General features: G+C 36.1%; 2 protein-coding genes across 3 annotated transcripts; both read left to right on the top strand.

Annotated features, from left to right (window-relative positions):
* The first annotated feature begins 412 nt into the window (after nt 1-412).
* On the top strand, nt 413-27,276 carry LOC108329366 (DNA gyrase subunit B, chloroplastic/mitochondrial). Of its 2 annotated transcripts, XM_052873072.1 has the most exons (22): nt 431-695; nt 807-951; nt 1,144-1,224; nt 1,321-1,434; nt 1,876-1,932; nt 2,901-3,002; nt 3,255-3,405; nt 3,496-3,572; nt 5,418-5,528; nt 11,631-11,701; nt 11,960-12,101; nt 12,491-12,589; nt 12,744-12,872; nt 12,979-13,093; nt 20,406-20,473; nt 23,677-23,790; nt 24,456-24,572; nt 24,697-24,750; nt 24,833-24,938; nt 25,723-25,795; nt 26,068-26,198; nt 26,818-27,276. In XM_052873072.1, the coding sequence occupies exons 1-21, from the start codon at nt 574-576 to the stop codon at nt 26,147-26,149; spliced, it is 2,130 nt and encodes a 709-aa protein (XP_052729032.1). In that variant the 5' UTR covers nt 431-573; the 3' UTR covers nt 26,150-26,198; nt 26,818-27,276. The 2 variants fall into 2 exon arrangements, with proteins under 2 accessions (XP_017419027.2, XP_052729032.1); XM_017563538.2 differs by lacking the exon at nt 25,723-25,795 and having other exon boundaries at nt 413-695.
* LOC128195449 (uncharacterized) lies at nt 14,076-15,920 on the top strand. The gene is made up of 2 exons (XM_052873073.1): nt 14,076-15,281; nt 15,518-15,920. The coding sequence occupies exons 1-2, from the start codon at nt 14,294-14,296 to the stop codon at nt 15,553-15,555; spliced, it is 1,026 nt and encodes a 341-aa protein (XP_052729033.1). The 5' UTR covers nt 14,076-14,293; the 3' UTR covers nt 15,556-15,920.
* Nucleotides 27,277-27,844: the final 568 nt, after the last annotated feature.

The following is a 27,844-nucleotide window of genomic DNA, read 5'->3' as shown; positions in this document are numbered from 1 at the left end:
AAGTTATATTCTCTTTGTACAATTTTTCTTAAACATAATTAATTTTAAGTGAAATTATGTTTTACTTTTACAATTTCATCAAAGTCATTCTTTGCAAATACGACTTTAGTTTTTAAAATTAAAAATTTGATGAGGAATTTTTAGTAATAAAGTCGTGCTTAATTAATACGACTTCAGCTATCTATAATATTTTAAATCAAATTAATCCATATATGTCCATTTTCCAAATATATTTCTCACTTCATTCATCCCCATCATTTCATTTTAATCAAACAAAACCTTAAATACTTAGACATTCATCCCAAAATAAAATATACTATGATATCCAACGGCTAAGATCATGTGATATATTTTATCTGACCATGCCACGTAGGATAAAAACCCCTCAACCTCAAACTCAAACGAGTGGGTACTTTTTTTTTCTGCTTACAAAGTCATCTTGTGGAGGGAAAGTATTAAGAATTGAGTTTACTCTAAAATATGTTGTAGGGTTTAGAGAAAGAAGATAGCGTCAGTGAACTCTGGGAAGCATAGGAGGAAAAGCGAAGCGAGTGATTTGGGAATGTGAATGTGATGGCGCAAGTTCTTCTGTATCGTCCTCCTCTGCTTCGCTTCATGGCTTCTCGCTTCTTCACCCGCTCTTCCTTCCATACGCGTTTTTCTTCTCTCCCTTCTTCTACTCTCACCAAAACCAGGTATGCATAACTTCACCTTTTGCTTGCCCCTTTTAGAAAAGTTTCCAAATTTTGATAATGAAGCCTGAAGGGTTTATTTGTTCGTCCTTATTCTTTTCCTGGTTTTCCCAGGACGAGTTTTCATCTGAGAAAATCATGGGTTCCCTGCTCGGTTTCAATTACTGCTACCCCAAGGGCGTTTATGTCTTCTGTTCCTACCACTGAAGCTTTTCAGAAAAGTGAAAGTTCCACAGCTTATGGTTCTGATCAAATTCAGGTTTTGACGTGTCAATTTGATTGTGCTAAAAAGTTATGAGTGCTGTGGGAATTAGTATATGTGTGGAGTTTTATATGATGTCGTGTGTTTTTCTTGTTTGTCAGTGCATTAGTATTTGGGTTATTTAATTGCTTTGTTAAATATGGTTTGGAAGTGGCATGTGTTTGGTAAAGGGTTGTTTGTTACATGCAGGTGCTGGAAGGCTTGGACCCTGTGAGGAAAAGGCCCGGGATGTACATTGGAAGCACTGGCCCTCGAGGGTTGCACCATTTGGTATTGTCTTGTAGTTTCATTTTCTGCGGCTGCTTTGTTTCTATTTTGTTTTTGTCCCGAGGTTTCTCTGATTGAAGAGTTTATGTGGTGTCTTAGGTGTATGAAATTTTGGATAATGCTGTTGATGAAGCTCAAGGTGGGTTTGCTTCCAGGATTGATGTTGTTTTGCTTGCAGATGGTTCTGTGAGCATCACTGACAATGGTCGTGGGGTATGCTTTGTTTGTTTTTTAAATTTTCTCATGGTTGACTGTGCTTTATTTGTATGTATCTTGCTCTGACATTTTTAGTTGGTTCATTTTTGATAACTGACCAAATTAATGTTAATTTTAAGTTTAAACCTTTGCATTTTACATTAAAAATTTAGACGCCCATCTACCTAAAAAAATCCTGAGTTGGGTATAGTATATGGTACTACTTTTTTAATGTAACCATTAACTATTCTCTAACTTTCTTAATTTTTTCGAGTTAAATATTATAATGATGAACTGCTTGACAGTGACAATGCTAGCAATGGTTATTTTGTGGAAATAAATATAATTTGCTTTCTATCAAGATTTAAGCTGTTAACTCTTGTTCCCTTTTAATCAGTGTTTAATTCTATCTTTTACTTTATTTTGATTATATGTGCTAATTTATATCATGGAGTGCAGATTCCCACTGACTTGCATCCAGTTACAAATAAATCTGCCTTGGAGACAGTGTTGACGGTATTATTACACATACTTTGATAAGTCTTGATAATTGCTTCGTTATATGCCTTGAATGTTTCTGAATATCTAGTTGTGTGGCTCTTTCAATGCCATGCAATTCAAATCCAACTGAGTTTGTTTTGCTTTTTATCTTATCAACGTAATTTTGTTTAGAGTGGAAGGAGATGCATGACTATTTGAGATTTAGCTTAGCTAAAAATTATGTTTCTAGTGTAAGGAAAAGCATGACAGTTTGAAATTTAGTGAAGGTTTTGAAGTTCTAGAGTTGATTTCCCCATTCAGTGACTATTAGTTATTAATATTATTGCTAGATTCACTTTTTGTTATTCCACGTGTTCTTGTTTTAATTTGTTATAAGTGAGGTAGTCAGGTTTTTGTCATTTCTACACCTGACATATGGAGCTGTTTCCACATCTTGAGTATCTGTTGACTTCACAAATATGCGATGTGAACTAGGTGTTATGCCATCTATTAGCTTGTCATACTAAATATGACAAGAGAATCATTTAACCGTCAGCAAATACGACTGAGATTCTTTTGTGTTATTTTACAAATTTTATTGTCAGTATTCAAGGATATTTAATTAACTGATTAGAGTCTTCCATATCTGGTTCCGTATTGTTTGTTGATGTTCCTTATCATTCTTGTAGTAAAAGATAAAGTTTGAGAAAGTGTTTTCCTATTTTCATTTTTCTTCATGTTTCCTGATGTGTATTCAGGAAAAAATGAAAACAGAGAATCATAAAAGGTTGTTTTCTTTTTCTCTACACGAACTTCTACAAACTGAAAATAAAGTGGAAAGAGGAAATGCCTTTTCAAACTAAACACCCCCTAAAATTTTCACTTTTGAAAAGGTTGGAACTTGGACCGTATGCTGTAACCCAAATTTTCCCTGCTTTTGGAATACATATTTTATGTACTTGATCTTTTTGGATAACAGTTATTTACTCCTTTGAACTTTGCAGGTCTTGCACGCTGGTGGAAAATTTGGTGGTGCCAACAGTGGATATTCTGTCTCGGGAGGTTTGCACGGTGTTGGTTTGTCTGTTGTTAATGCCTTGTCTGAGGTACGCTTTTATCAATTTTTTCCTTTTTTTTTAGTTGAAACTTTTTCAAGGTTTGTACAATGCATTGGATAAAAAAGTTGTGATGGATATAACTGTTGTCTTTAATTTTACACATCCACACCTTATTCATCACATGTTTAGATGTCAGCAAATAACACAGTCGCTTTTATATTATGTTTTTAGTCAGATGTTGTTAGATATGCTTAGTCAACAATGTTATCTAAAGATCTTGTTTACTATCAAAATTCACAGTCACTAGAGATAACAGTTTGGCGTGATGGAATGGAATACACACAAAAATATTCTCGTGGAAAACCAGTGACAATTCTAAAATGCCTTGTGCTTCCAGATGAAAGGAAAGATAATCGAGGGACACGTGTTAGATTTTGGCCCGACAAAGAAGGTTCATATTATATGATCATGCCATTTTTTCTACGTTATGTTTTTTTCCCTGCAAATTTTACACATGATGTACTTTTATCTAAACTTGCAGTTTTCACCACTGCTATTGAGTTTGATTATAGCACAATAGCTGGACGGATTAGGGAGTTAGCTTTCCTCAACCCAAAGGTGAAGTTGTTGAGTTAGTATTATCCATTTGTGATGTCATATACAACATTCGTTGTTCTTGTTACATATGGTCATAAATGTTAATACTTCATCATAACATTTTATTAGTGTATTTTGATTACTTCATCAATGTGTTGATAAGTGACTAAATTTCCTTGAAGTGAAAATACATGCGTGACCTTTTTTTATAATAAAATATAATTACATTTTACAACTTTATTATAGATAGTTTTTTTATAATAGAATGTAATTAAATTTGAAAAAATAGTTAAATTTGAAAAAACAGTTAAATTTAAAGAAGGTCACTTAAAAGAGTAAAATTGGTATAATTTATTTAAAAAAATTATTATTTAAAGAGTAAAATAAGAAACAAAACGTAGACATCAAAAGAGAGAATATCTTTATATAATAGTTTATAAAAGTTTTTGGGAGAGTTAATAATATGGTATCAGAATTCTCTATGACAGAGCGATTAATAAAAGTTGACAATAGGCATAACATGAAGTGGGTCGGTCCTTGCATTTTTTATGCTTTAGGTCCAAGAGTTATTGTGTGAAGAAATGTTGCATATAAAAAACTATTCGTGAGCCTTCACCTAATATTTTAAGCTTCTGGGACAGTTGATGATTGATATTCTCGTTTTGGAATGGAGTTTAAGGATGGAAATTGGATACAAAAGGTTTAACTGCTAGAACTGTGGTTGGCCCTTGATAGAACCGCATATTATCTGGTTAGTAAAGCAATGACATCATTTAGATCAACTTCAGTGGAAGTGCTGGAATTTCTGAAGCTCAATTAAACACTGAATATGGCACAAGAAAAGGAACATTGTCACTCCCTTGAAAGGGGATTAAAATGTTTTCCTATTGTATGTAAAAGGAAAGCAGTCAATTATGTAAATTGACTGAGAATTATAAGATGGCAACAGAGTTTTTTTTTTAACTGATAATGCCTGATGGAAATATAATACCGTAGTTCCGATGTCATGTAACCAATTTGAATGAGGTTATAAACGATGTTTTCAATAATCATTTGAGTTAATCTAAAAGACTTGGTTTGTGTTATGTTCCATATTCTTTTTTTTTGCATCATAGTATTTGTTATTTAGACTACACAGTATCGTTGCTTGATAATATTAAATTGGTATCTGGAGTTAAAGTCATACACAAACTACCTTAATTATTAATAATTTGATATACTTGGCATCAACAACTCTTATTGGGTTTCCAGAAATTTCAGCTTTTTATGTGTAACTTGCAGAATTTTTCATATGATTCATGGGATTGGGTTTTAGATTTATTCTACCTTTTAATTATCTTAAACACAATGAAGCTCTGTAGATATTTATGTGTTATTTTAAAAAAAAATTAAAACTCTTATTCTACCCCACAACTTAGCATATAGCCCAAATTAATTTGAATAAAATAATAGAAACATCATTTTATATGTTACTGAGTTTAGACGGAGTTATGAAAAATTCTAGGTACTAGCACAACAATTTTTTTTATAAACAAATCATATACTTGAATTTTTTAAATTAATAAGATTAAGCCTAGCTCATCACTTCTAATCAAATTTCTTCTTGTTCTACTTCTCTGAGAGATAATATAGGCTCAAGTTCAATCTATTTAGTGTCAACAGAAATCTAACCCTTCATGTCCTTTTATATTTTCGATGATGCTCGGCTATGCTTTTAATATGTAAGTAATATTCATCGGTTTTCATAATGGGTTAAAGGAGAAAAGTGCATTGTCCATCATTAAGCCAGCTATAAATCAAAGTATTCTAGAAGAGCATTTATATATTTACCTTGTGTCTTATGGTGGGTTTTCTTGACCTTTGCAGCTTACAATCACACTTCAGAAAGAGGATAATGATCCAAATAAAGCTCAATATAACAAATATTTTTATGCTGGGGGGTTGGTCGAATATGTGAAATGGCTCAATGCAGATAAGGTCTAATACTTGTAATTTATGGTTAATGCCATTTGTTCTTTTATTGTTTTGTGCTGGTTTGCTTAGGTTGGATATCTTATCCTTCATTCTACTTCAATTGTAAATCAAGTTCTATTATACTTGTGTGCATCACATTTTATTATATGTTTCTATAAAATATCTGTCATACTGCATATAATATTTACCGCACAACTCTTTTAAGTTCCCATCTGTAAACACTTGCTCACATGGCATTTGAGATAAAAAGAAGTTCGATGCTATCTGGATTCAGATTTTTATAATAAATTGTGAAAGTTGTATTACATGCTACAATTTTGGAGTAACGCTACTGACACAACCAGTTGAATCACCATTGAACTCACCCTGTACACCAGGGTCATTGTATCTCTGTTTTGTCAGGCAGAGTAATGACCCATGCAGGATGACCAATGCTAACTCGGGTGTGATAGCATTTCGCCGTCAGTTATGTGGGTGTATTAAGTTTTCTTTATGTGCTGAATGAGCATTTATATATGTCTTGATGTCTGCCAGCCCTCGTGACAGAAGAAAAACGAAAAAGGCCAATTAGTTAGAGCTGGAAATAGGAAAAGCTGTTACAGTTGTAGTACTTGAGATAAAAATATGTTCTTGAGGGCTTGTAAGACACCTCTCATGTTCTGTTATTTATATAGATAAAGAGTTGATACAATAGAGAGATAGAAGGTCAAGTCCCTGTCCTAGACTGCTAGGTTCAATGATTAGAGATAACCCAACACACTACCCCCTATTTTCGTCCTACTGACTACACTAACAAGTAGACTTAGTAATTATTCTAACACTCCCCCTCAAGCTGGAGCATACAGATTGTATGTACCAAGCTTGGAACAAATAAACTCGATCCGAGGTCCCCTTAATGACTTAGTCAACACATCTGCAAGTTGGTCATTTGATCCAACAAACTCGGTACATATTTCTTTTGACAATAACTTTTCCCGAACAAAATGACAATCAATTTCTATATGCTTAGTCCTCTCGTGAAACACTGGATTTGATGCAATGTGAAGAGCAACTTGGTTATCACAATACATCTTCATACTCTGGATGTCACAGAAGCTAAGCTCTTGAAGGAACTGTTTCACCCATATAAGTTCACATGTTAGTGACGCCATTGCCCTATATTCAACTTCCGCTGTTGATCGAGCCACTACATTCTGTTTCTTACTTTTCCATGAGATAATGTTTCCTCCAAGGAAAACACAATATCCAGTAGTAGATCGTCTATCAATAGGAGAACCTGCCCAATCGACATCACAATATCCTGATACCTGAAGGCTTCCTTTTTCTTCATATAACAGCCCTTGCCCGGGAGCCTTTTTTAGATACCTTAGAATGCGAATGATAGCATTCCAATGGCCAACACATGGAGCTTGCATGAACTGACTAACCACCCCAACAACAAAAGATAGATCTGGCCTTGTAATAGTGAGATAGATTAGTTTTCCAACTAGCCTCCTATATCTCTCCGGGTCGGGGAATAATTCACCTTCTTCTGTTGTTAATTTTTGATTTGGGTCCATGGGACTCTCAACCGGTCTACAATCAATCATGCATGTTTCTTGCAAAATATCCAGAGCATACTTCCTTTGGGAGATTACAACTCCATCTTTTGACTGAGCTACATCAATGCCTAAGAAGTATTTGAGGCTTCCAAGATCCTTGGTTTGGAAATGTCTACACAAGTACTCCTTCAATTGAGATATTCCATCAGTATCATTCCCTGTAATAACGATATCATCAACATATACAATTAAGTAAACACATTTCCCGAGAGACGAGTGATAATAAACGATTGAATGATTTGCTTCACTGCGTTTTAGCCCAAATTTCTGAACAATGGAGCTGAATTTTTCAAACCAAGCACGTGGTGATTGCTTGAGCCCATATAGAGATCGGTGCAATTTGCAAACCATACCAGACTCCCCCTGAGCAACAAACCCAGGAGGTTGCTCTATATAAACTTCCTCCTTGAGATCACCATGGAGAAAGGCATTCTTGATATCCAATTGATGAAGTGGCCAATGACGAATTGTTGCCATTGCAAAGAACAGACGAATGGTAGTCATCTTGGCCACGAGAGAAAATGTGTCACAATAATCAAGGCCATACACCTGAGTGTACCCTTTTGCAACTAGTCGGGCTTTGAGCCGATCAATGTCACCATTAGGGCCAACTTTAATTGCAAAGACCTATCGACAACCAACAACCTTTTTGCCCGGGAGAAGTGGCACAAGCTCCCAAGTATTACTGTGGTCAAGAGCCTGCATTTCAGCAATCATGGCCTGTCGCCATCTAGGATGATCAAGTGCTTCTTTCGCATTTTTGGGTATAACCACAGAGGACACTGAGGATAAAAGGGAATAAAAGGAGGGCGACAATCTGTGATAGCTAAGAAAATTATAAATGGGATGAGGGTTTCGAGTGGAACGAGTACCTTTTCTGAGAGCAATGGGCCAACCAGAATCATCTTCACCAGGAGGCGTGGCAGGAGGTGATGAGGGAGAAGAATCTGAAGGAGGAGATCCACCATTTTCTAGAAGAGGACTACCCATCGGGGTACTGTGTCGGAAGATATCAATATGTGGAGAGGAAGGTTCTGGAGGACCTTGAGCATGACTTGGATTGACAGTGACATTAGAGATATTGGACTCAACTACTGGAAGAGGAAGGACCTGTTGGAGGATATGGACATCTTGAATAGATGGAGAGAAGAAAAGTGTCTGTTCAAAGAATGTAACATTGGTAGACATGTAGTACTTCTTGGTTTCAGGAGAGTAACACCGGTACCCTTTTTGAAGCCGAGAATAGCCCAAAAAGACACATTTGATCGCACGAGCGGAGAGCTTGTCTAGCCCCGGAGACATGTCGTGAACAAAACATACACAACCAAAAACTCGAGGAGGGGTGTGAAAGAGAGGATCATTGGGAAAGAGAATGGAGAAAGGGACTTTATTATTGAGAGAGGAGGAGGGCATCCTATTAATAAGAAAACAGGCGGTTAAGATGGCATCCCCCCCAATGATGGACAGGTATATGGGCACCAAGCAAAAGGGTACGGACAATTTCAACTAAGTGTCTATTTTTTCTTTCGGCTATACCATTTTGCTGGGGTGTATGAGGACAAGTGGACTGATGCAAAATACCATGGGAGCTAAGGATTGCAGAAAAATTGGATGAGAAATACTCTTTAGCATTATCACTTCTTAAGATTTTAATCACTTGACCAAATTGGTTCTTGATTTCATTCAAAAAGGATGTGAAGATGGGTAACAATTCAGAGCGATCTTTCATTAGATAAACCCAAGTAGATCTAGAATACTCATCAATAAAGGTAACAAAGTACCTAAAACCAAAAGAAGAGACGCGACTAGGTCCCCAGACATCAGAATGAATAATAGAAAAACTAGAATTACACATTGATTGAGACTTTTTAGGAAAGACAGATCTAACATGTTTTCCTAGTTGACCAGACTCACATTCTAAAGTCTGAAGACCACTAAGTTCAGGACACATCTTTTTTAACTTTGACAAGTGAGGGTGGACAAATCGGTCATGTAACACTTTAGGGGAAGAGCTGCAACACAGGATACTCGTGGACGAGATCCAAAATGGTATAAACCTCCAGCTTCATATCCTTCTCCAATCTGTCTCCCCGAGCCACGCTCCTGTATAACAAAAGATTTTGAATTGAAAGTTATTGAACAATGTAACATTTTGGTTAACTGACTTAAGGAAATTAAATTGAATGGACAATTAGGGACAAAAAGAACAGATTTCAGAGTTAGAGAGGGAGACAGGGAGACTTGACCGACTCCCTTTGAACAAGTTTTAGAGCCATTTGCAAGAGTAATGAAATGGGGTTTTTCTTGGAGGGAAAGGGTTGAGAACAATGAGGTATTACCAGAGATGTGATCAGAAGCACCCGAGTCAATTACCCATGAATTTTGACCTTCCATGGATTGAGAAATGCAAGCTATGGATGTACTTGGGGATTAAGATGATTGCGCCAAGCTGTTAGACTTTAATTACAGATACTCTTGATACTCTTCCTCAGTGAACTTGGAGTTGGAAGTGAGAGTTTCAGCCTTAGAGATATTGGCTGTTTTTGAAGGAAAACCATGCAAGGAGTAGCAGTTTTCTTGGGTGTGACCCATCCTCTTACAGTAAGTGCACTATGGACGTCCCCTACCTCCACGTCCTCCTTCTCTAGTGCCCCGTCCTCCTCTTCCCCGCGTAGCAACCATGACAGATGGTTCCATTATTTCAGGAGCTTCCTGAGATTGAGGCACTGGAACACGAAGAAGACGTGTGGTCAAGGCTTCCAAGGAAGGGACCTCATGACTTGTCAGAAGTTGATCTCTTATATGATTCAAATCAGGGTGTAAAGCACGGAGGATCATCACCATATCATACTTGTCAAGCTTCTTCTTGATGTCTTCTGAAGATTCCACTTCCAAGAACATTCTCAACTCTTCCACAACTGCTTGGGCTTCAGTCATGAAGGAGACCATATCATGGTCTTCATTTTGAGACATGCAAGCTTGTTTGCTGTATCATAGAGACGTTGAATATCATTAGCATAAATGCTTTGAGCTTTCTTCCAAAAAGAGTGACATGTTTTGAAGGCTCTAAGAGATATCAAAAGTCGGGGTTCCACAGATTGCCACAATGGGGCACACAATTGGAAATCTGCTTGTTTCCATTGTTCAGCTTTTTCAGAAGGTACTTGGCTTCCATCCTGCTCAAGGTGGTCATAGTGTCCTTGACCGAGAAACCACATTTCCACGGCAGCAGACCAAGAGAGGTAATTCTTTCCGTTTAGCTTTTCGGAAGTAATTGAGGGACTTCCAGAGAAAGAAAGAACACTTCCAGACGCCATTGTTGATAAAAATAGGAGAGGAACCAAAAAGGAGCCAGAAAACCGAGAGGAACTAGAAAACCCTAGGGGTTTCTCAGGGTTTTCTTCAAGGGGAGCTTCTGGACCTCATTGAAGCAGGGTTTTGAGGAGCAGAGCAGAGAGAGGAGGTCCAGGTGACGGCTATGGAGGTGTCGTGGTGACTTTCCGGCAGCCATAGGGCGGCGCGTGAGCTGCAAGCGCCTGTTCGCAGTGCACAAAGAAGCGGTGCATGGCGGAGCGTGGGGAATAATCAGACGCCGGCATCGGTGGGGTTGGTCGTCGCGTGAAGAGGCGAACCAGATCCAGTGGTCGCCGGACGGAACAGTGACGACGGACGGTGGCGGATGGCAGAGAACCAAGTTGAAGAGCTTCAAACTGCAGTTGACAGCTGCAGATAGTGGCAAGACAACCGCGGACGGCGGCAATGGGCACCGGACAGATGCAAACAGCAATGACAATGCTGGTGGACCACTTTAGGACAGAAACCAGAGCAGGATGAACCTGCTCTGATACCAACTTGAGATAAAAATATGTTCTTGAGGGCTTGTAAGACACCTCTCATGTTCTGTTACTTATATAGATAAAGAGTTGATACAATAGAGAGATAGAAGGTCAAGTCCCTGTCCTAGACTGCTAGGTACAATGATTAGAGATAACCCAACACACTACCCCCTATTTTAGTCCTACTGACTACACTAACAAGTAGACTTAGTAATTATTCTAACAGTAGTTAAGTACAGAATTGGTTGGGTAGTTGACTTGAATAGAAGCAAGAAAAAAGATCGAAAGAGATTTGTTGGTTTTGGAGAACAGATCATTAGCTCAGCTGTGAAAGGTGGCGACCCTTGAAGGAGAACTGAGCATTTTGAAACCATTCTTTATTCTATTTCCATTCTGGGTTTGTAACAATATTTCTCTTTTATTGGAGTATCTTTCTCTACTGTTGGATGTGCTCTCACTTCTTGTAACCAGTGTTCTCAATTGTCCCTTGTAAAGATGGCTTAGTGTTGCTACCTGATTTTGTCAGTCTTGATTTTCTATATTAGAAACATGTATCATTGTTTCAATTTGTTCCTTTTAATGGAAGAACCAACTTATTATGCAATATATTTGAGCTGATGTTTTCAGTAGTTGTTAAATGGTTACTGACTAGTGACCCTCCGTTTCAGAAAGCTCTTCATGACGTTCTGAGTTTTAGAAAAGAAACTGATGGCATCGCAGTTGATATAGCTTTTCAATGGTAAGCCCTACCTACAACTCCAATTGACAGCAGAGTTCGCTAGATACATTTCATCTAGTATGTCAGGATTCATTTGTCTGTATTTGGCAGTTGCCTGCTTATGGATTAGGAGTTAATTTGCGAATTTGGGGTTTGTGTTTTATATCTAGTAAAAGTAGAAGCTCAAAATGATTTATGGAGATTTCTGTACAATATGGTTGACAACTATTAGTAATTCCTTTTTAGCATTTTTGATTTGATTAATTTCTTCTTTTCTAGGTGTGAAGATGCATACTCAGATACAATACTGGGATATGCTAATAGTATACGCACTATTGATGGTGGCACTCATATTGAGGCCATGAAGGCTTCTATAACAAGAACGCTGAATGGTCTAGGAAAGAAGTCAAAAGTTATTAAGGTATTGCTCAGCGGCTGTTTCTTTTTTTATTTGTTTTACCTCTTTAGCAATTTATGCATGGCTACTTTCTTTAAATATGAAAGTGCTTGTATAGAATTTGTAACTTTGATTTTCGCTCTGACTATACCTACTGATACTTTAACATTGTTTTACCCTTAACTAGGGTGCACTACAGTAGCCAATTTCTCAAAAGACCAAACAACTTTGCCTATTATATAATTTATGCTTAAAAGAACTGAAACTTCTGTACATGTTGACATGGTCTATTAGACATGGGAATTGTAAAATAGCAAATGCCTCCATTTGTCCAACTTGATCATGGATTAATTTATGAGTAGTTACAGAGTGGATTCTTTTCATTGTTAAGTAGTGTTCTCTGTTCTTTGCAGGATAAGGATATTACTTTAAGTGGCGAGCATGTTAGAGAGGGTCTAACTTGTGTAGTCTCAGTCAAGGTCCCAAACCCTGAGTTTGAAGGACAAACAAAGGTATTACCTATTTTATATTAGTTTGGTGCAATGCTTACGTTCTCTCCTTCAGGTCTACTGGAAATATTGGAATTTTCAGAATCTTATATTCTTTTCCTGCATTCCATGGCACTGCCTCATGTTTTTTCCTTACTATTCTCTTTGACGTGAAAAGACAAGGTTAGGAAATCCAGAGGTACGAAAAGTGGTTGACCAATCTATTCATGACTATCTTACTGAGTATTTAGAATTGCATCCAGATGTGCTTGATTCAATACTTTCTAAAGCTCTCAATGCTTTTAAGGTAATCATTTCTTTTTTGAGTTTACAGTTCTGTATTTTAAATCTATGGTTCCTGATAGGAGGTTAGGCTTAACCAAAAGCATCTTGTGAATTTATTGTCTAATTAGGCAGCTTTGGCAGCAAAAAGAGCGAGAGAATTGGTGAGACAAAAGAGTGTATTGAGATCTTCATCTCTTCCGGGAAAACTAGCTGATTGTTCATCTTCAAATCCTGAAGAATGTGGTATGATGGTTTTTAATTTTGTGAAACTTATTTTACTTAACATTTGAACCACAGTTTTGTGATTGACCTAGAGTTATTACTATTAATTTTTGCATATCATAACTCTTAGAATGAAATTTATTGAGATCTCACATTGACTATGTATATGTCTAAAACTTATAATTATAAAACCTTGGAAAATCTATATCCCATGAGACAGGTTCAGAACTCAAGTTAGATCCAACCCAAATTTCAGATGGTGTAGTTAAAGCCGGTTGTAAAAAATAGTCACCTAATTGTCCCATAATCTATTGGGTCCATGGCTTTCCAAGTAAATCTTAGAAAGTAGTACTTGAGACTGAAACTGTAAAATATATTTCTAGAGGGCTTGATTGACTCCTCTCACTTTCATTTATTTATAATAAAGTTCTGATACAAAAGTATATGGAAGATTAAGGGTTTGCCTTAGACCTAGGTACTACTGTAGATACGACACATAAAGACTAGCACACTACCCTTAAGTAGGCTTAATGATGATACTTAGGTGCAATCATTCTAACAGTAGTTTTGATATTATGTCCCAAAAATCTTTATTTCAGTGTATTTCTATCGAATTTTGACTTGACTTTTAGTCTTGCCATCTAATTATATGTTTTAGGGATTTCGAAAGTGTTGAAATAGATTGTATTGTATAATTGGACTTTTAGTTTTGGGCTTTTAGGTGCTGGTCCATTGTTCCTTATATAGGACTTTTCTGTGTAATAGAAACTTTAACACACAGTAATAATATTTTTACCATCTCTCAAACTTTCACATGGTATCCAGAGCTGGTTAGGGTTCGCCACTGCTCACTGCCCGCGCCGTCGTTCACCGTCGCTTCCGCCGCCGTCCGCCGCCACCGTCGCCGCCGCCGCCGTTGCTGCCTTTTCTCCGGCGAAGTTAAGGGTTCGGTGCGCCTCGACGAGCGCGACCCATCCGTGGTGGTCGCTGCCTCATCCTTCTCTCGACGCGCCGTCACGCGCCGTTTCTCTCTGACCTCTCTCAGGCGCGTGGGCTTCACGCGCCGCCTCTCCCGTGCCGGATCTTCACCGCACCATTGCCGGTCGTTTCGCCACCGTCTTCTGAGTGTATTGTGGTCTCTGATTTGCTGTTCCGTTGAGGGTTGCTCCGTTTAGGGTTTCTTCCCACACCTTTTTCCCTCTTTTTTTGTTTGGCTTTATAATGGCTGGTCTTGGAACACCGTCTCTCTCTGCTACTCCAACCATTACTTCTGCAAAACTCAATTGGAAAAACTATCTATCTTGGTCTTCTTCCGTGGAGTTATGGTTTCTTGGTCAAGGACACCATGATCATCTTGAACAAGATGTTTCCACCGTTCCTGAAGAAGAGAAATCTCAATGGAAGAAACTTGATTTTCAACTATGTGCTGTCCTATGGCAATCTGTTGAACCAGAAGTCTTAGAAATTTTAAGACCTTACAAATCGTGCTCTTCCTTTTGGAGAAAAGCTCAGGATATCTTTGCTAACGATGTGCAACGTCTCTTTGATGCAACTCAAAGAGTGACTTCCCTCAAACAAAACAATCATGATATGGTTACTTACATAGGAACGTCCCGTGCTGCTGTAGAAGAATTGAAGAATTTCTTTGTGGCTGATTCTTTAGAAGGCCTAAACAAGAAGTTTGATAAGTTTTATATGGTCTTAATTTTAAGAGGTCTACATTCAGATTTTGATCATGTTCGTGATCAAATGTTAGCTGGTGATCAAGTTCCATCAATGGACAGCTTAGTTACTCGACTTCTTCGGGTACCTTCATTAGTTAAAGACGAAAGTTCAATTGGTGGTATTGAAACATCAGCTATGGTAGCACCACAAGGAAGAGGAGGAGGCAGAGGCAACCGAGGAGGACGTGGTGGCCGTGGTATGCGTCCTCAGTGCACATATTGTAAGAGGATAGGCCATACTCGAGAGAAATGTTATGCCTTACATGGATATCCTGACAAAGTCGCTCATGTTTCGAAATCTGATGATCTCGAACCCAAAATTTCAAATGAAGAATATCAAGAATTTTTGAAGTATAAGTCTGGAAAATCTTCTCATCCTGACCAATCCTCTTCCATGTCCAATGTGTCAACTGCCTGTATATCTCAATTTGTGGAAGGTCACAATCCATGGATCCTTGACTCAGGTGCCTCAGACCATATCTCTGGTACTATTTCTTCATTTTCTTCCATGTCCTCTCAGAAAATTCCTCATTTAATTACTGTTGCCAATGGATCCAAAGTTGCATCTCAGAGAATTGGCAGAGTTTCCTTATCTCCTTCACTAAATTTAAATTCTGTTTTGTATATTCCTCATTGTCCTTACAATTTAATCTCCTTGAGCCAATTGACTCGTTCCTTAAATTGTTCTGTAACCTTTACTGCTAATTCCTTTGTTATACAGGAACATGGTACGGGTCGCCTGATTGGAGAAGGACATGAGTCTTGAGGACTTTATTTTTTGAAACATAGCTCTTCAGTTTCCTGTTTTACCACTTCATCTCCAAAACTTTTGCATGATCGGTTGGGCCATCCAAGTTTATCCAAGTTGAAGATGATGGTTCCAAGTCTCAGGAACATTCAAGTCTTAGATTGTGAGTCGTGTCAATTAGGAAAACATGTTAGATCTTCTCATCCTAAAAAGTCTGAGACACTATGTAATTCTCCTTTCTCAACTATTCACTCTGATATTTGGGGACCAAGTCGTGTTACTTCTTTTGGTTTTAATTATTTTGTAACCTTCATTGATGAATTCTCTCGATGTACTTGGGTTTATTTAATGAAAGAGAGATCTGAACTTTTGTCCATATTTGTGTCCTTTATTAATGAAATTAAGAACCAATTTGGGAAGACAATTAAAATCCTTCGTAGTGATAATGCTAAGGAATATTTTTCTTCAGCGTTTTCTTCATTTTTATCTTCCCAAGGAATTTTACATCAGTCAACATGTCCTCACACTCCACAACAAAATGGTATTGCAGAGAGGAAGAATAGATATCTCATTGAAATGCACGCTCCTTGATGTTGAATACTAATATTCCTGTACATCACTGGGGCGATGCAGTCCTCACTGCCTGTTTTCTAATCAATAGGATGCCTTCTTCCTCTCTTGAGAATAAAATTCCTCATTCTGTCATTTTTCCAAATGACACTCTATATCATATCTCCCCACGTGTATTTGGGTGTACATGTTTTGTCCATAATGTTTCTCCAGGTCTTGATAAGCTATCCGCAAAGGCTATTAAGTGTGTCTTCTTGGGATATTCTCGTCTTTAGAAAGGGTATAAATGTTATTCTCCCTCCACCAAGAGATATTATATGTCTGCTGATGTCACATTCTTTGAGGATACACTGTTTTTCTCGTCCTCTGTGGAGGATCGTTCATCTGTTCAACAAATGTTTCCTCTACCATCGTGTGATCCCTTGGTTATTCCTGCTTCTATACCTCAAACTCAAAATGTGAATGACATTGTTCCTCCACCTCTTCTCACATATCAGCGTCGGAGACAATCTCAAGCTCAGAACAATGAAGATCCTCTAGACTCATCTCCTCCTCCATCAGCTCACCAGACCATGGATCCTTCATCCTCCTCGTCTTCTACTGACTCAGATGAGAATTTTCCCATTGCCCTTCGAAAAGGTATTCGTTCTACTCGTAATCCATATCCTGTTTATAATTTTTTGAGCTATCATCGTTTGTCTTCTACCTATTTCTCTTTTGTTTCCTCCTTATCCTCCCTTAAGACTCCTAATAATATTTATGAGGCACTTGATCATCCTGGATGGCGTCAAGCCATGGTTGATGAAATGCAGGCCCTTGACCACAATGGTACTTGGGACCTTGTTCCTCTTCCTCCTGGTAAGAAGCCTGTTGGCTGCCGATGGGTTTATGCTATTAAGGTTGGTCCTACTGGTGAAATTGATCGTCTAAAAGCTCGTCTAGTAGCTAAGGGATATACTCAAGTTTATGGCATTGATTATTGTGATACTTTTTCTCCTGTGGCTAAAACCAGTACAGTTCGTATTTTACTTGCTATGGCTGCCATTCGTCATTGGCCACTTTACCAGTTGGACATTAAAAATGCCTTTCTTCATGGTGATCTGGAAGAGGAGATATACATGGAGCAACCTCCTGGGTTTGTTGCTCAGGGGGAGTCTGGGTTAGTTTGTAAATTACGTCGTTCCTTCTATGGCTTGAAACAATCACCTCGTGCTTGGTTTGGTAAATTTAGTCGGGTTGTGCAAAATTTTGGATTGAAACGATGTGAGGCGGATCACTCAGTGTTTTATGGTCATTTTTCTCCTGACAAATGTGTTTATCTCATGGTGTATGTTGATGATATTGTTATTACAGAGAATGACAACACTAAAATTACTCAATTAAAGAATCATTTGTTCAACCACTTTCAGACTAAAGATCTGGGTCGTCTAAAATACTTCCTTGGTATTGAAGTAGCACAGTCAAAAGAAGGTGTCATCATTTCACAAAGGAAATATGCTCTTGATATTTTAGAGGAAACAGGCTTGACAAATTGCAAGCCTATTGATAGTCCTATGGACTCAAATCAAAAGCTAATGAGAGATCAAGGTGAACCTTTCTCAGATCCAGAGAGATATAGAAGGCTGGTTGGAAAACTCATATATCTTACAATAACAAGACCTGATCTTCCTTATCCAGTGGGGATTGTGAGTCAATTTATGCAGAATCCACATGTTGACCATTGGAATGCAGTGATTCGAATTCTCAGATACATAAAAGGAAATCCAGGACAGGGATTGTTGTATGAGGACAAGGGAAGCACTCAGATTGAAGGATATTGTGATGCAGATTGGGCTGGTTCTCCAATTGATCGAAGATCTACTACAGGATATTGTGTTCTACTTGGAGGGAACCTTATATCTTGGAGAAGTAAGAAACAAAGTGTTGTTGCTAGATCTAGTGCTGAAGCTGAATACCGATCTATGGCTTTGACTACATGCGAACTTGTGTGGATCAAGCAACTTCTCCAAGAGTTGAAATTTTGTGGAAATGAGTCGTTGAAACTGTACTGTGACAACCAAGCAGCCCTTCATATTGCCTCCGATCCAGTGTTTCATGAGAGAACAAAACATATAGAAATTGATTGTCATTTTATTAGAGAGAAGTTGTTGACTAAGGAACTTGTTACTGAGTTTGTCAATTCTAATGAACAACTCGGAGACATTATGACCAAAGCTCTAAGGGGGCCTAGGATTCAATGTATATGTTCCAAGCTTGGTGCATATGATCTATATGCTCCAGCTTGAGGGGGAGAGTGTTGAAATAGATTGTATTGTATAATTGGACTTTTAGTTTTGGGCTTTTAGGTGCTGGTCCATTGTTCCTTATATAGGACTTTTCTGTGTAATAGAAACTTTAACACACAGTAATAATATTTTTACCATCTCTCAAACTTTCACAGAAAGTATTGCCTTTCCAACTATCACTCAAATATCATTTGTTAAGGCTGTAAGTTGATTCCCTTGGGCAATTGTATGCAGATTTGTTAAAACAATAACATGGTGTTTGGGTTATGTGGCGGTTTTGTCCCAATTTTTAGAGTTAATATTTTGTTTAGAGTCTTTTGGTAATGTTTTCAATGATTTGATTCATCTTTAGTCAATAATTTCTACTTTAAAACCAATTGTTTCTTACTAGACATGACTATTTGCTCAAATATTCACATCAGTATTGTCAGACGTGGAAACAGGGGAATGATGGACTGAAACTGTGTTTGAATACATGGTGGATGTGAGTTTATACAGACTTATTACATTAATTATACTACATAAACACATAATATTCTGTTTCCACTAAATCAAAGATTATATTCTCATAATCCTCTAGTATTACAATAAATACAGAATATATTATGATTTTCATCACTCCTCCTTAGGTTAGATCATATAATACCCATATGTGGATTGCCTACCATTGAGTGAACTGACCGAATTGGCAGATGACTCACCAACTTTCTTAGCACGTCTCCTATCTTATTAAACGAGGCCACTCTTACTGTATTTTAGTATCTGAATTACTGCACCCCAATGTCCTAGAGGGAGTTCAAGGACTGTCTCACTACACATTCTAGAGACAATATCTAGATATTGACCGCACAGTTAAACTTTCCAACCAAGTTCTCTTCTAGGATATCAAAGCTTAACAAAGTCTATAGTTTGGAATTGGTGTTAAAGGTACTCTTTCATGTTAAGAATGGCAACAGGTCATTGGTGATGTTGATATGTCTAATGAGGTCGTACAACCTGAGTCTCTATTTTGGGGAACATCTAGGTGCACAACAGTGTCATCTTGAGAAACATGTTTAAGTGGGACTAGATTATGGATATTAGGAGGGACAAAACGTCACATGTCAGGAGGAGAGGAAGCACTCTCAAGGGGAGGGAAACAATGGTAGGTTGATAACCCTTTTACTATCGATGATATCCTAGTAAGACACATTTGGTGGACTATGGTGAGAGTTTGTCAAGCTAAAGTCAAAATGTGAACCAAACACATGGAGCGAAAGACACAAGGAGAAAATGTATCAAATGGTGAACGAGGAGCCTAATCATTTGGGACAGAGGATGATATGTGATTGATAAAGTAGTTCACTGAGAGGACAAACCCACCCTAGAAGTGTCCGGGAACATTGCAATGGAGAAGAGTTTGAGTGGTTTCAGTGAGATGCTTGTTTTTGTGCTTGTCCTATTGTTTTGTTGAAGTTTGTGGGCATAGGATATTTGTTGAAGAATGCCTTTTAAAGCCGTGAATTATTGAAACCAATGAGATAAATATTCACATGCATCATCGTTGTGAAGATACTGTATAGGGATACTAGACTGCGTGTTTACCTCAAGATAAAACTTCTTAAGGAGGGAAAACAACCCTACCTTCTTTTCGTGAAAGACAACCATGTAGGATGCAAAAAAGCATCAATGGATTTGGAAAAATATTTAAAACTGAACTAGGTGGGTTGCTGTCAGAATGTTGCCGGGAAGGTCACTGGAGTTGTAGTTGTGGTCGATAAACCTTGAAAAATAAGAGATTTATTACATTATAATACATAATTAGAAGATATTCTCTCCTTTAAATCAAAGATTATATGCCTATACAATGCTATTATTGCAGTAAATACAGAATATTGTATTCTGATTTTCTACTAGTTTTTTATATGTAGAGCTGATTCATGTCAAATTAGCTGATATCTTTGTAAATCTTTTTGATTAGGAGACAATGTGCTTTGAATTGAATGTTCTTTGCCATTATATTGCAGAAATCTTTATAGTTGAAGGTGATTCAGCTGGAGGAAGTGCTAAGCAAGGGCGTGACAGGCGCTTCCAGGTAAAATATACTTGTTTCCATTGAAAAAAAAGCTTAAGTGATTAAAAGAAAATAATTGAAGGAATATTAATGAACTTATCGTATTTCATTATTTCACTACTGTATTCACTTATATATTCAATGCATATACACTATTTAGCTATTTAGTTGTTTCATTTTCATTCTTTTAAAATAAAGGCTTCACAAACTCATATAGCTAATAATTTTGTTTTGTAAGATTTCCTCTTAGGTTGTTTAATCTGTGTCTAGTTTAATATGTTTACATTGGAAACTGTATATTATCTATATGTTGTATTTAAAAGTAAATTTCCGTTGCTTTTGAATCTTACTACTCGATTCAAATTATGATTCATGATTCAAAAATTAGCTTGGCGATTTGCAATTGAAATAATTTGATAACCATGCCTAAAAGATTGAGCTCTTAGGCGGTGACAGATGCACATTGGGAATAACGGGTCAATTGCCTCCACAAAGTTTGGTTTCTATTATTTAGAACATCAAATAATTTTGTTTGCGCTAGTAAAAATTTTGTTGCCCTCGTAAAATATTTTATAAATTAATGTATAAAGTTGAGAGATAAAATTTAGATTCTTTTGGAATTATATTTTGTGAAAAATAATATTTTTTTTAAGTATTATATATTAATATTTGCCCCAACTAAGAATCTAGATTTCCCACTGCTCTTAGGTGTGGACACAAGACGTGCTTTACTTTATCTTTGACACACTCCTTGCAATAGATGTCTGGGTGTATGGTTGTAAACTATGTACAGCTCATCCCACCACTATACCTTGCGTTGAAACTCGACTTTTTTTATTGGAACAATGGAGGCAATAAAGACTAAAGTTCTGTTTTTGTTATGTCTATGGGCAGTGTTAGGAACACACTCATTGGTTAAAATTTATTGAGCTACTACTACAAAACCAGGACAGTATTGAATAAGTTGTGAAACTCAAAAATTTGTGATTTCCATTAAATTTGAACCAATGAGTGTTTAATAAAGTTTGTTCCTAACGTTTCTCTTGCCCTAGTAAGAACTATTTAATCTATTACTTGATTTAGATTATTTATACCTTTAAAAGTTGTAGTTTCATTTGGATGCAAATATATGTAAAATAGCGATCATGCTATAAAATATTGCCTGTTATATCTTGAAAAGCAAATCACTAAAGGGAACACTCATAATTTTTTTAAGGAAATAATTTTCTTCCTCAAATTCTTCTGCAATGTTTTGCTATTTCTATAAACTTTTAATGTTAATAATGTTAAAATAATAGAGGTGTTGACATTGTAAATTGTACAAGTAGCATTTATTTCTTTGAAAAGAAATTAAATGACATAATATAATTTTGTTAATTTTCATTAAAGCTTTAACTTCATAATGGGAGATGTCATATCACTGGATTCTAAGTTTTATTATCAAGGAGCAATATTCCAATGATGAGGAACTAAAGTTATCAAAAGATAGAGGTTGAGTGTTTATTTGTGACGGGAACGTACCTACCAAGATCAAACGAAAGTTTAATTCTATTGCTATACGTTTAACAATACTCATTGGTAGTGAATGATAAAGGTGGGAGTAGGAAAAATGAGAATGTTAAGATAAATGAATATACAAGAAAGGATGGTATACAAAATGAATTTATATATTGTGGAATTATTGATGTAATTCCAATTGAGGAAAAAATCATAGAAAATAATTTAAATGATTTGGACATGTGCAGAAAGTTACTACTTGGGAGAATAAATCACTTGAAAAGAGAATGATTTTTTATTATTATCATTCGTATCTATTCGATTTTGTAACAAGCTAATCTTCCAAAAAAAGAGAACTAAGGAAACAATATACTGAAAAATAAACTAGAAGATTCTACATATATTTTCTCTAATTAAGAAGATTCTAGAGATATTATCTCTAATTAGGAAGATTGTCCTCTAATTACAACACGCTCCCTCAAGTTGGTAAATGAATATCAATCATTCTCAGCTTACCTACAAAATCTACAAAATCTTGAAATCTACCCAAAGGGAGCCTTTTTGTAAAAATATCTGCTATTTAGAGTTTTGTAGCAATATGAGTTGTATTCCCAAAGCCTTTGTCTAGATTATCTTTGATGAGATGTTTGTCAATCTCAATGTATTTGGTCCTGTCATGTTGTATTGGATTATGGGCAATGCTCATGGCAGACTTATTATCATTCATATCTATTGTTAGAAGTGAACTTTAAGCCTAACTCAACTCCATAAAACCGGCTTGTAGGGTGGGGTTTACACCCACTTATAAACTATGAATTTGCCTTAACTCTAGTCGATGTGGGACTTCCAACACACCCCCCTCATGCCGAGGTATATACATCTCGAGCGTGGGATTAGACATTTTAATGGGTGGTTCGATAGCGGCCCGATAGCGGGTCGAACAATATGTCCAGCAAACAATAAATATCGCTAGGATAGGTTCTAACCATGACTCTGATACCATGTTAGAAAGTGGATTTTAAAGCCTAACTCAACCCTACAAAACCGTCTTGTAAGGTGAGGTTTGCACCCACTTATAAACTATGAATTGGCCTTAACTCTAGTCGTTGTGGGACTTCCAACATCTATTAGACTCTCCTTACATCTATTTGTAACAATCTAATCTTCCAAAAAAGGAAAAAATATATTGAAAAATAAACTAGAAGATTCTACGTATATTTTCTCTAATTAGGAAGATTCTACCGATATTATCCCTAATTAGAAAGATTTTCCTCTAATTACAACAAAATCATATAGTTTTTAGTCTTCTAAAAGGAGGACCGAGGATATTAGAGAAGATTGTTAAACTTTAAAAGAGATCTCATGGTGAATAATATTCATTAGAGTTTGGTCTTTAACCGAGTTGTCGACATCATGTGATTTTTGTAGCGAAGTTCACATAGTAGAATAAGGATTTTGTTGTTGTCATTAGACCTTTGTTACCTTTTGAGTGTAAGAAAACATTATAACAAAGCTAATGCTGTGATGAGTGGAAATATAAAATTGAGGAGTTTTCAAATATGGATGTGGTTTTCATACTACTAATGCTTATTTTTCTACTTGCATCTAATAACTTGAATTCTGTTTACTGACATGTGGAGCACTGGTTAGATTGGACTTCATAGTGTATAAAAGAATTATTTGGAGTTATGTAAGTGCATCTATTTATCAGAGCATATTTGATGCAGGCCATTCTCCCTCTGAGGGGTAAGATTCTGAATATTGAAAGGAGGGATGAAGCAGCAATGTACAAAAATGAAGAGATCCAAAATTTAATTCTCGGGCTTGGTCTTGGTGTGAAGGTTAAAATACTTCCTGTTTCATTAATTTGCTATTAGTGATCGAGTTAAAGCACACAAATAAACTGATTAAAAAACACAAATGAATAAAAGTACATTTGTTAAAGTTCTGAAAGACAGGCCACGGTGAAGTGTAAATAAATTATAGAATATTACTAAATTGAGATCTCTTCAATTGCAAAATTGTAAGTTTTTGTCTGTGATTTTCTTCTTATATTGAAACAGAAGTAATTGCTAGTGATATATGATCCAGAGTCTAGTAGAAAAGTAACTTGCATGAAGTTCAAATTTTAAAAAGTAAATCCAATCTTTAAATTGTTGAGATTTCCAAATGGAGGCCATCAAAAGAACCAAGTTAACGACAATTAATGTGTTTTTCAAAGTGAATTTAGAGTAAAAAAATAGAAATGTAAAGGTGAACAGAAAGTGAATATGGTAATTAGGAATCCAAAAGCATTTAGTATTTCTGTCATGTTTACGAAGGGAACCCAAAGTTATCCTGATTCCTGAATAGGTTTGGAAGTTAGAAAGTATCATTGAATTCCAAAATTGAATTGGAAAATCCATCTTTAATAGCATGATAACCAAGTTAATCGTGTGCCAGAATTCATTTGCTCTTAGCAACTATTATTAGTAATTTACTTAATCATTATCTTTTGTGATTTCAGGGAGAGGATTTTAAAAAGGATGCACTCCGGTATCATAAGATTATTATTTTGACTGATGCTGACGTGGATGGTGCTCACATCCGAACTTTGCTACTGACATTTTTCTTCAGATATCAGGTACAGTATATTGGGAAATGCTGGCAAAATCTACTCCTAATGGAAGATTGAACACGAAGCTAGCTTCTATAAGAATAAATAAAAAATAAATGATAAAATTTGATGTAGTGGTTCTATCTTGCAGAAAGCATTGTTTGATGAAGGTTGTATTTATGTCGGTGTTCCACCATTGTACAAGGTTTGCCTAAAATTTTTACTTCATGGAATGTCTATCAGATGGAATCATACTAACTTCGAGCTATCTTTACTGAAATAACCAGGTTGTCCGGGGAAAACAAGTGCACTATTGCTATGATGAGGCTGACCGTAAAAAGCTTCAAAAATCGTTTCCTCCGAATGCATCATACAACATGCAACGGTTCAAAGGTAATGCTTATAAGTTATTTTAGTTGTACACTGCTTGCACTGGAATTATTTGTAGGCTTGTATTACAATTTTGACAATAATTTTTTCATACGACATTAGCTTATTGAATAGTAAGGGTCGTTATTGTTTGAGAACTGCTATTCATCGTGAAGTGGATACCAAGGGGAAAATATATCTTGCAAATATGGGTGGTAAAAAAAATGAATTTGAAAATAATTGGAAGTGTCATCTTAAGCTACGTGCCTCCCACCTCAAATTTGTGAAACTTGAAAAATATTTGTGGAAATTAATATTTTCTTCATGTCATTAAAGACCCCCGACTCGGAAGTCCATTCAATATAGTTGAAATCACAGGGAATTTGTGAAATATCTGCTCCATACATAATCATACAAAACAAGAAGAGCAATATGACCGTATGTCAATACTTAAGGATTTAGTTGATCATGTATGCTTCGTTTGACAGAGAAAAAGTAGAAGGAATGGAGGTGTGGGGGGAAGAAAGGAAGAGAAAAGTGAGATAAAAGTATTATGGTTGGGTAAATGAAGAAAAATAGTTTTATCGTAAGTTTATTTTTATGATTAATATTATTCTTTTTTGATAGAAAAATGGACATAAAATAAGTCCTGCACAATCGATTAGAGTCTCCTTCGTTGAATTTGGCATTGTTTTGTTACCTTACCAGAAAACATTACCAAACCCAACATAATTGATCATTACATAATATAATCAATTATGTTTTGGTTTGTGACGCCTTCAATGCATTTTCTCACATTTTTGTGCAGAAATATACCTGTGGTCCCCCTCTTCCCCTTCGCATCTCTTCCTCACCCACTTTCTTGCATTGCAAACTCAGTGGTAATGATTATCTCTGCTATCAGTGGGTGTGTTATAGACCCTTGTAGTGAACAATATATTAGTTGAAGAAAGTAAGTTTTATGTTTAAGAGTCTATTGTGTTGAAAATGATTTGTTTCTTTCTAGTTTATGTCTTTTACCCGTTTATTCTGAGGTTCATATGTCTTCCCAATGCTGGGATTTTTCTGTTTTGCTCTAGGGCGAATAATTTACAATGTTTTCTTGATTTCTATCCGTAATAATACTGTACTCTTGTATGTTCTATAAATGCAGGGTTGGGAGAGATGATGCCTTTACAACTATGGGAAACAACCATGGATCCAGAACGGAGGTTACTGAAGCAATTAAAAGTTGAGGATGCAGCAGAAGCAAGTGTTGTTTTTTCCTCTCTTATGGGTACTCAGGTAATCTGACCATGCTACCTATTTTTGTGAATTTATTTTACCTGAGTATGTTTGTTTCTATATATTTGTCTACTACATTGAACTTCAAGAAAACTAGAGGGAACCGAATTTGACAAATAACTTAAGATTTCAAATTTTCAATACATGTTAAAAAAGGGGGAGATCATCCGTGCATTTCATATTTTAATCTATTTTTGCATTAACCTCTAAAATTACCATAATTTTTGCATTAGAGAGGCTACTTCCTTTATCCCTTGTAATGAAGAAGTCAAGGTGGAATTTCAGGCTACTGTGATGAAAGTCAAACAAATCTGATATAAACTTGGATTTTAGTTTCACGAGTTGGTGTTGATCGTTGACCTTTTTCTAATAAGCGCATTTGACTATCATTTACCTCGGCAATAGTAACTAAGATTTGCATCTGTTTCATAACATTCTTATTTGTTCATTGTTATATAATCCATTTATTTGTTATCTACTTTGAAATTGGCCTTATTAACAAATTGCATGTCTTTAGGTTCAGTAAGTATTGTACAGTTTTTAATAAAAATATTTTTGTACACCATGATCTGAGTAGCTATTGCTACATAATTAGAATTTTAATTATAATATGTATCAGGTGGATATTCGGAAGGAACTCATACGAAATTCTGCAACCATGATTGATCTTCATCAGCTAGATATTTGATGGTGCATCTAGATATGGAGAAAGGAATGGCTTCCATATTAGCCATACACTACAATATAAAGCACAATTTTTTCTGTATGCCCTGGAACGTGGAGAGGTCTGAAATGAAGAGGCTCCTGTTTTTTCATTGGTGCCATTTGGTGTTTTAAGAGCTGTTTTTTAGCTTGTGGGAAGTATTTGAGAGGCATGTTGGAGGCTCTAATCTTATTGTTAAAAATTTGTAAAGTGCATATATTTTTTCCCCACCTATATACGATCCCAAGTTTTGTAATTGCATTTGCAATCAAATTCATGTACTTCAGATGTTAACCTTCACAAGTTGTCAGTGCTAAGCTTGTGTTTGATCCTGCGATTGATATTCAAAGTTAAATTGAAGCCTTTTCTGCTTAACATGTTTGAACGGTGAATTACTGAATGGAACATTTGCATAGGGAGGTATCAACATTAAGGAACGTGGCAAGTCTATATGCACTGGTATACTGTTATCTATAGATGCCATTTTGATAGCAATGGTGGGTTTTTTGACGGTCTGCAGAATATGGTTTAGAGTAATCTTTTGTAATATTGCTGTCAAAATAAGCTAATATTTTATGTTTATAACATGGTGAAATAAATTATATATTAAATGTTAAGTTGGAGCAAAACTTCTAAGGTTATATTTTATGGTTAGGCTAAAAGGGAGTTGATATGTAAGTTGATGATAAGGTGGTCTTTGAAATCAACAATTGAAAATAAAAACAAAAGGAACTGGTATTAGTTTTAATCACTTCTGAAGATATAATTTTTAAAGGTACTATTACAAAAGTAAATAATTTAATCATACATCGCAATTATTTAGATATAATGTTTTCTATATCATGATTAATTGCACGAGTCTGTCAATTTTATATCAACAGTATATAGAAGTTTGTATAATTAATTGAACCAGCAATGCGATTTCAAAATAGAGATTTTATTG

The sequence above is a fragment of the Vigna angularis genome, chromosome 2 (assembly GCF_016808095.1).
Source record: "Vigna angularis cultivar LongXiaoDou No.4 chromosome 2, ASM1680809v1, whole genome shotgun sequence".
Classification (NCBI taxonomy): Eukaryota; Viridiplantae; Streptophyta; class Magnoliopsida; order Fabales; family Fabaceae; genus Vigna; species Vigna angularis.
This window is presented reverse-complemented; position numbering and strand designations above follow the sequence as displayed.

Bases quoted from the DNA above. Each gene is read 5' to 3' on its own strand.
- LOC128195449 (XM_052873073.1), top strand. From the start codon at position 14,294: ATGGCTGGTCTTGGAACACCGTCTCTCTCTGCTACTCCAACCATTACT. The intron at 15,282-15,517 runs GTACTATTTCTT...TTTGTTATACAG, and splicing joins TGCCTCAGACCATATCTCTG to GAACATGGTACGGGTCGCCT.
- LOC108329366 (XM_017563538.2), top strand. From the start codon at position 574: ATGGCGCAAGTTCTTCTGTATCGTCCTCCTCTGCTTCGCTTCATGGCT. The intron at 1,225-1,320 runs GTATTGTCTTGT...GTGGTGTCTTAG, and splicing joins CTCGAGGGTTGCACCATTTG to GTGTATGAAATTTTGGATAA. The intron at 24,573-24,696 runs GTACAGTATATT...TCTATCTTGCAG, and splicing joins CATTTTTCTTCAGATATCAG to AAAGCATTGTTTGATGAAGG.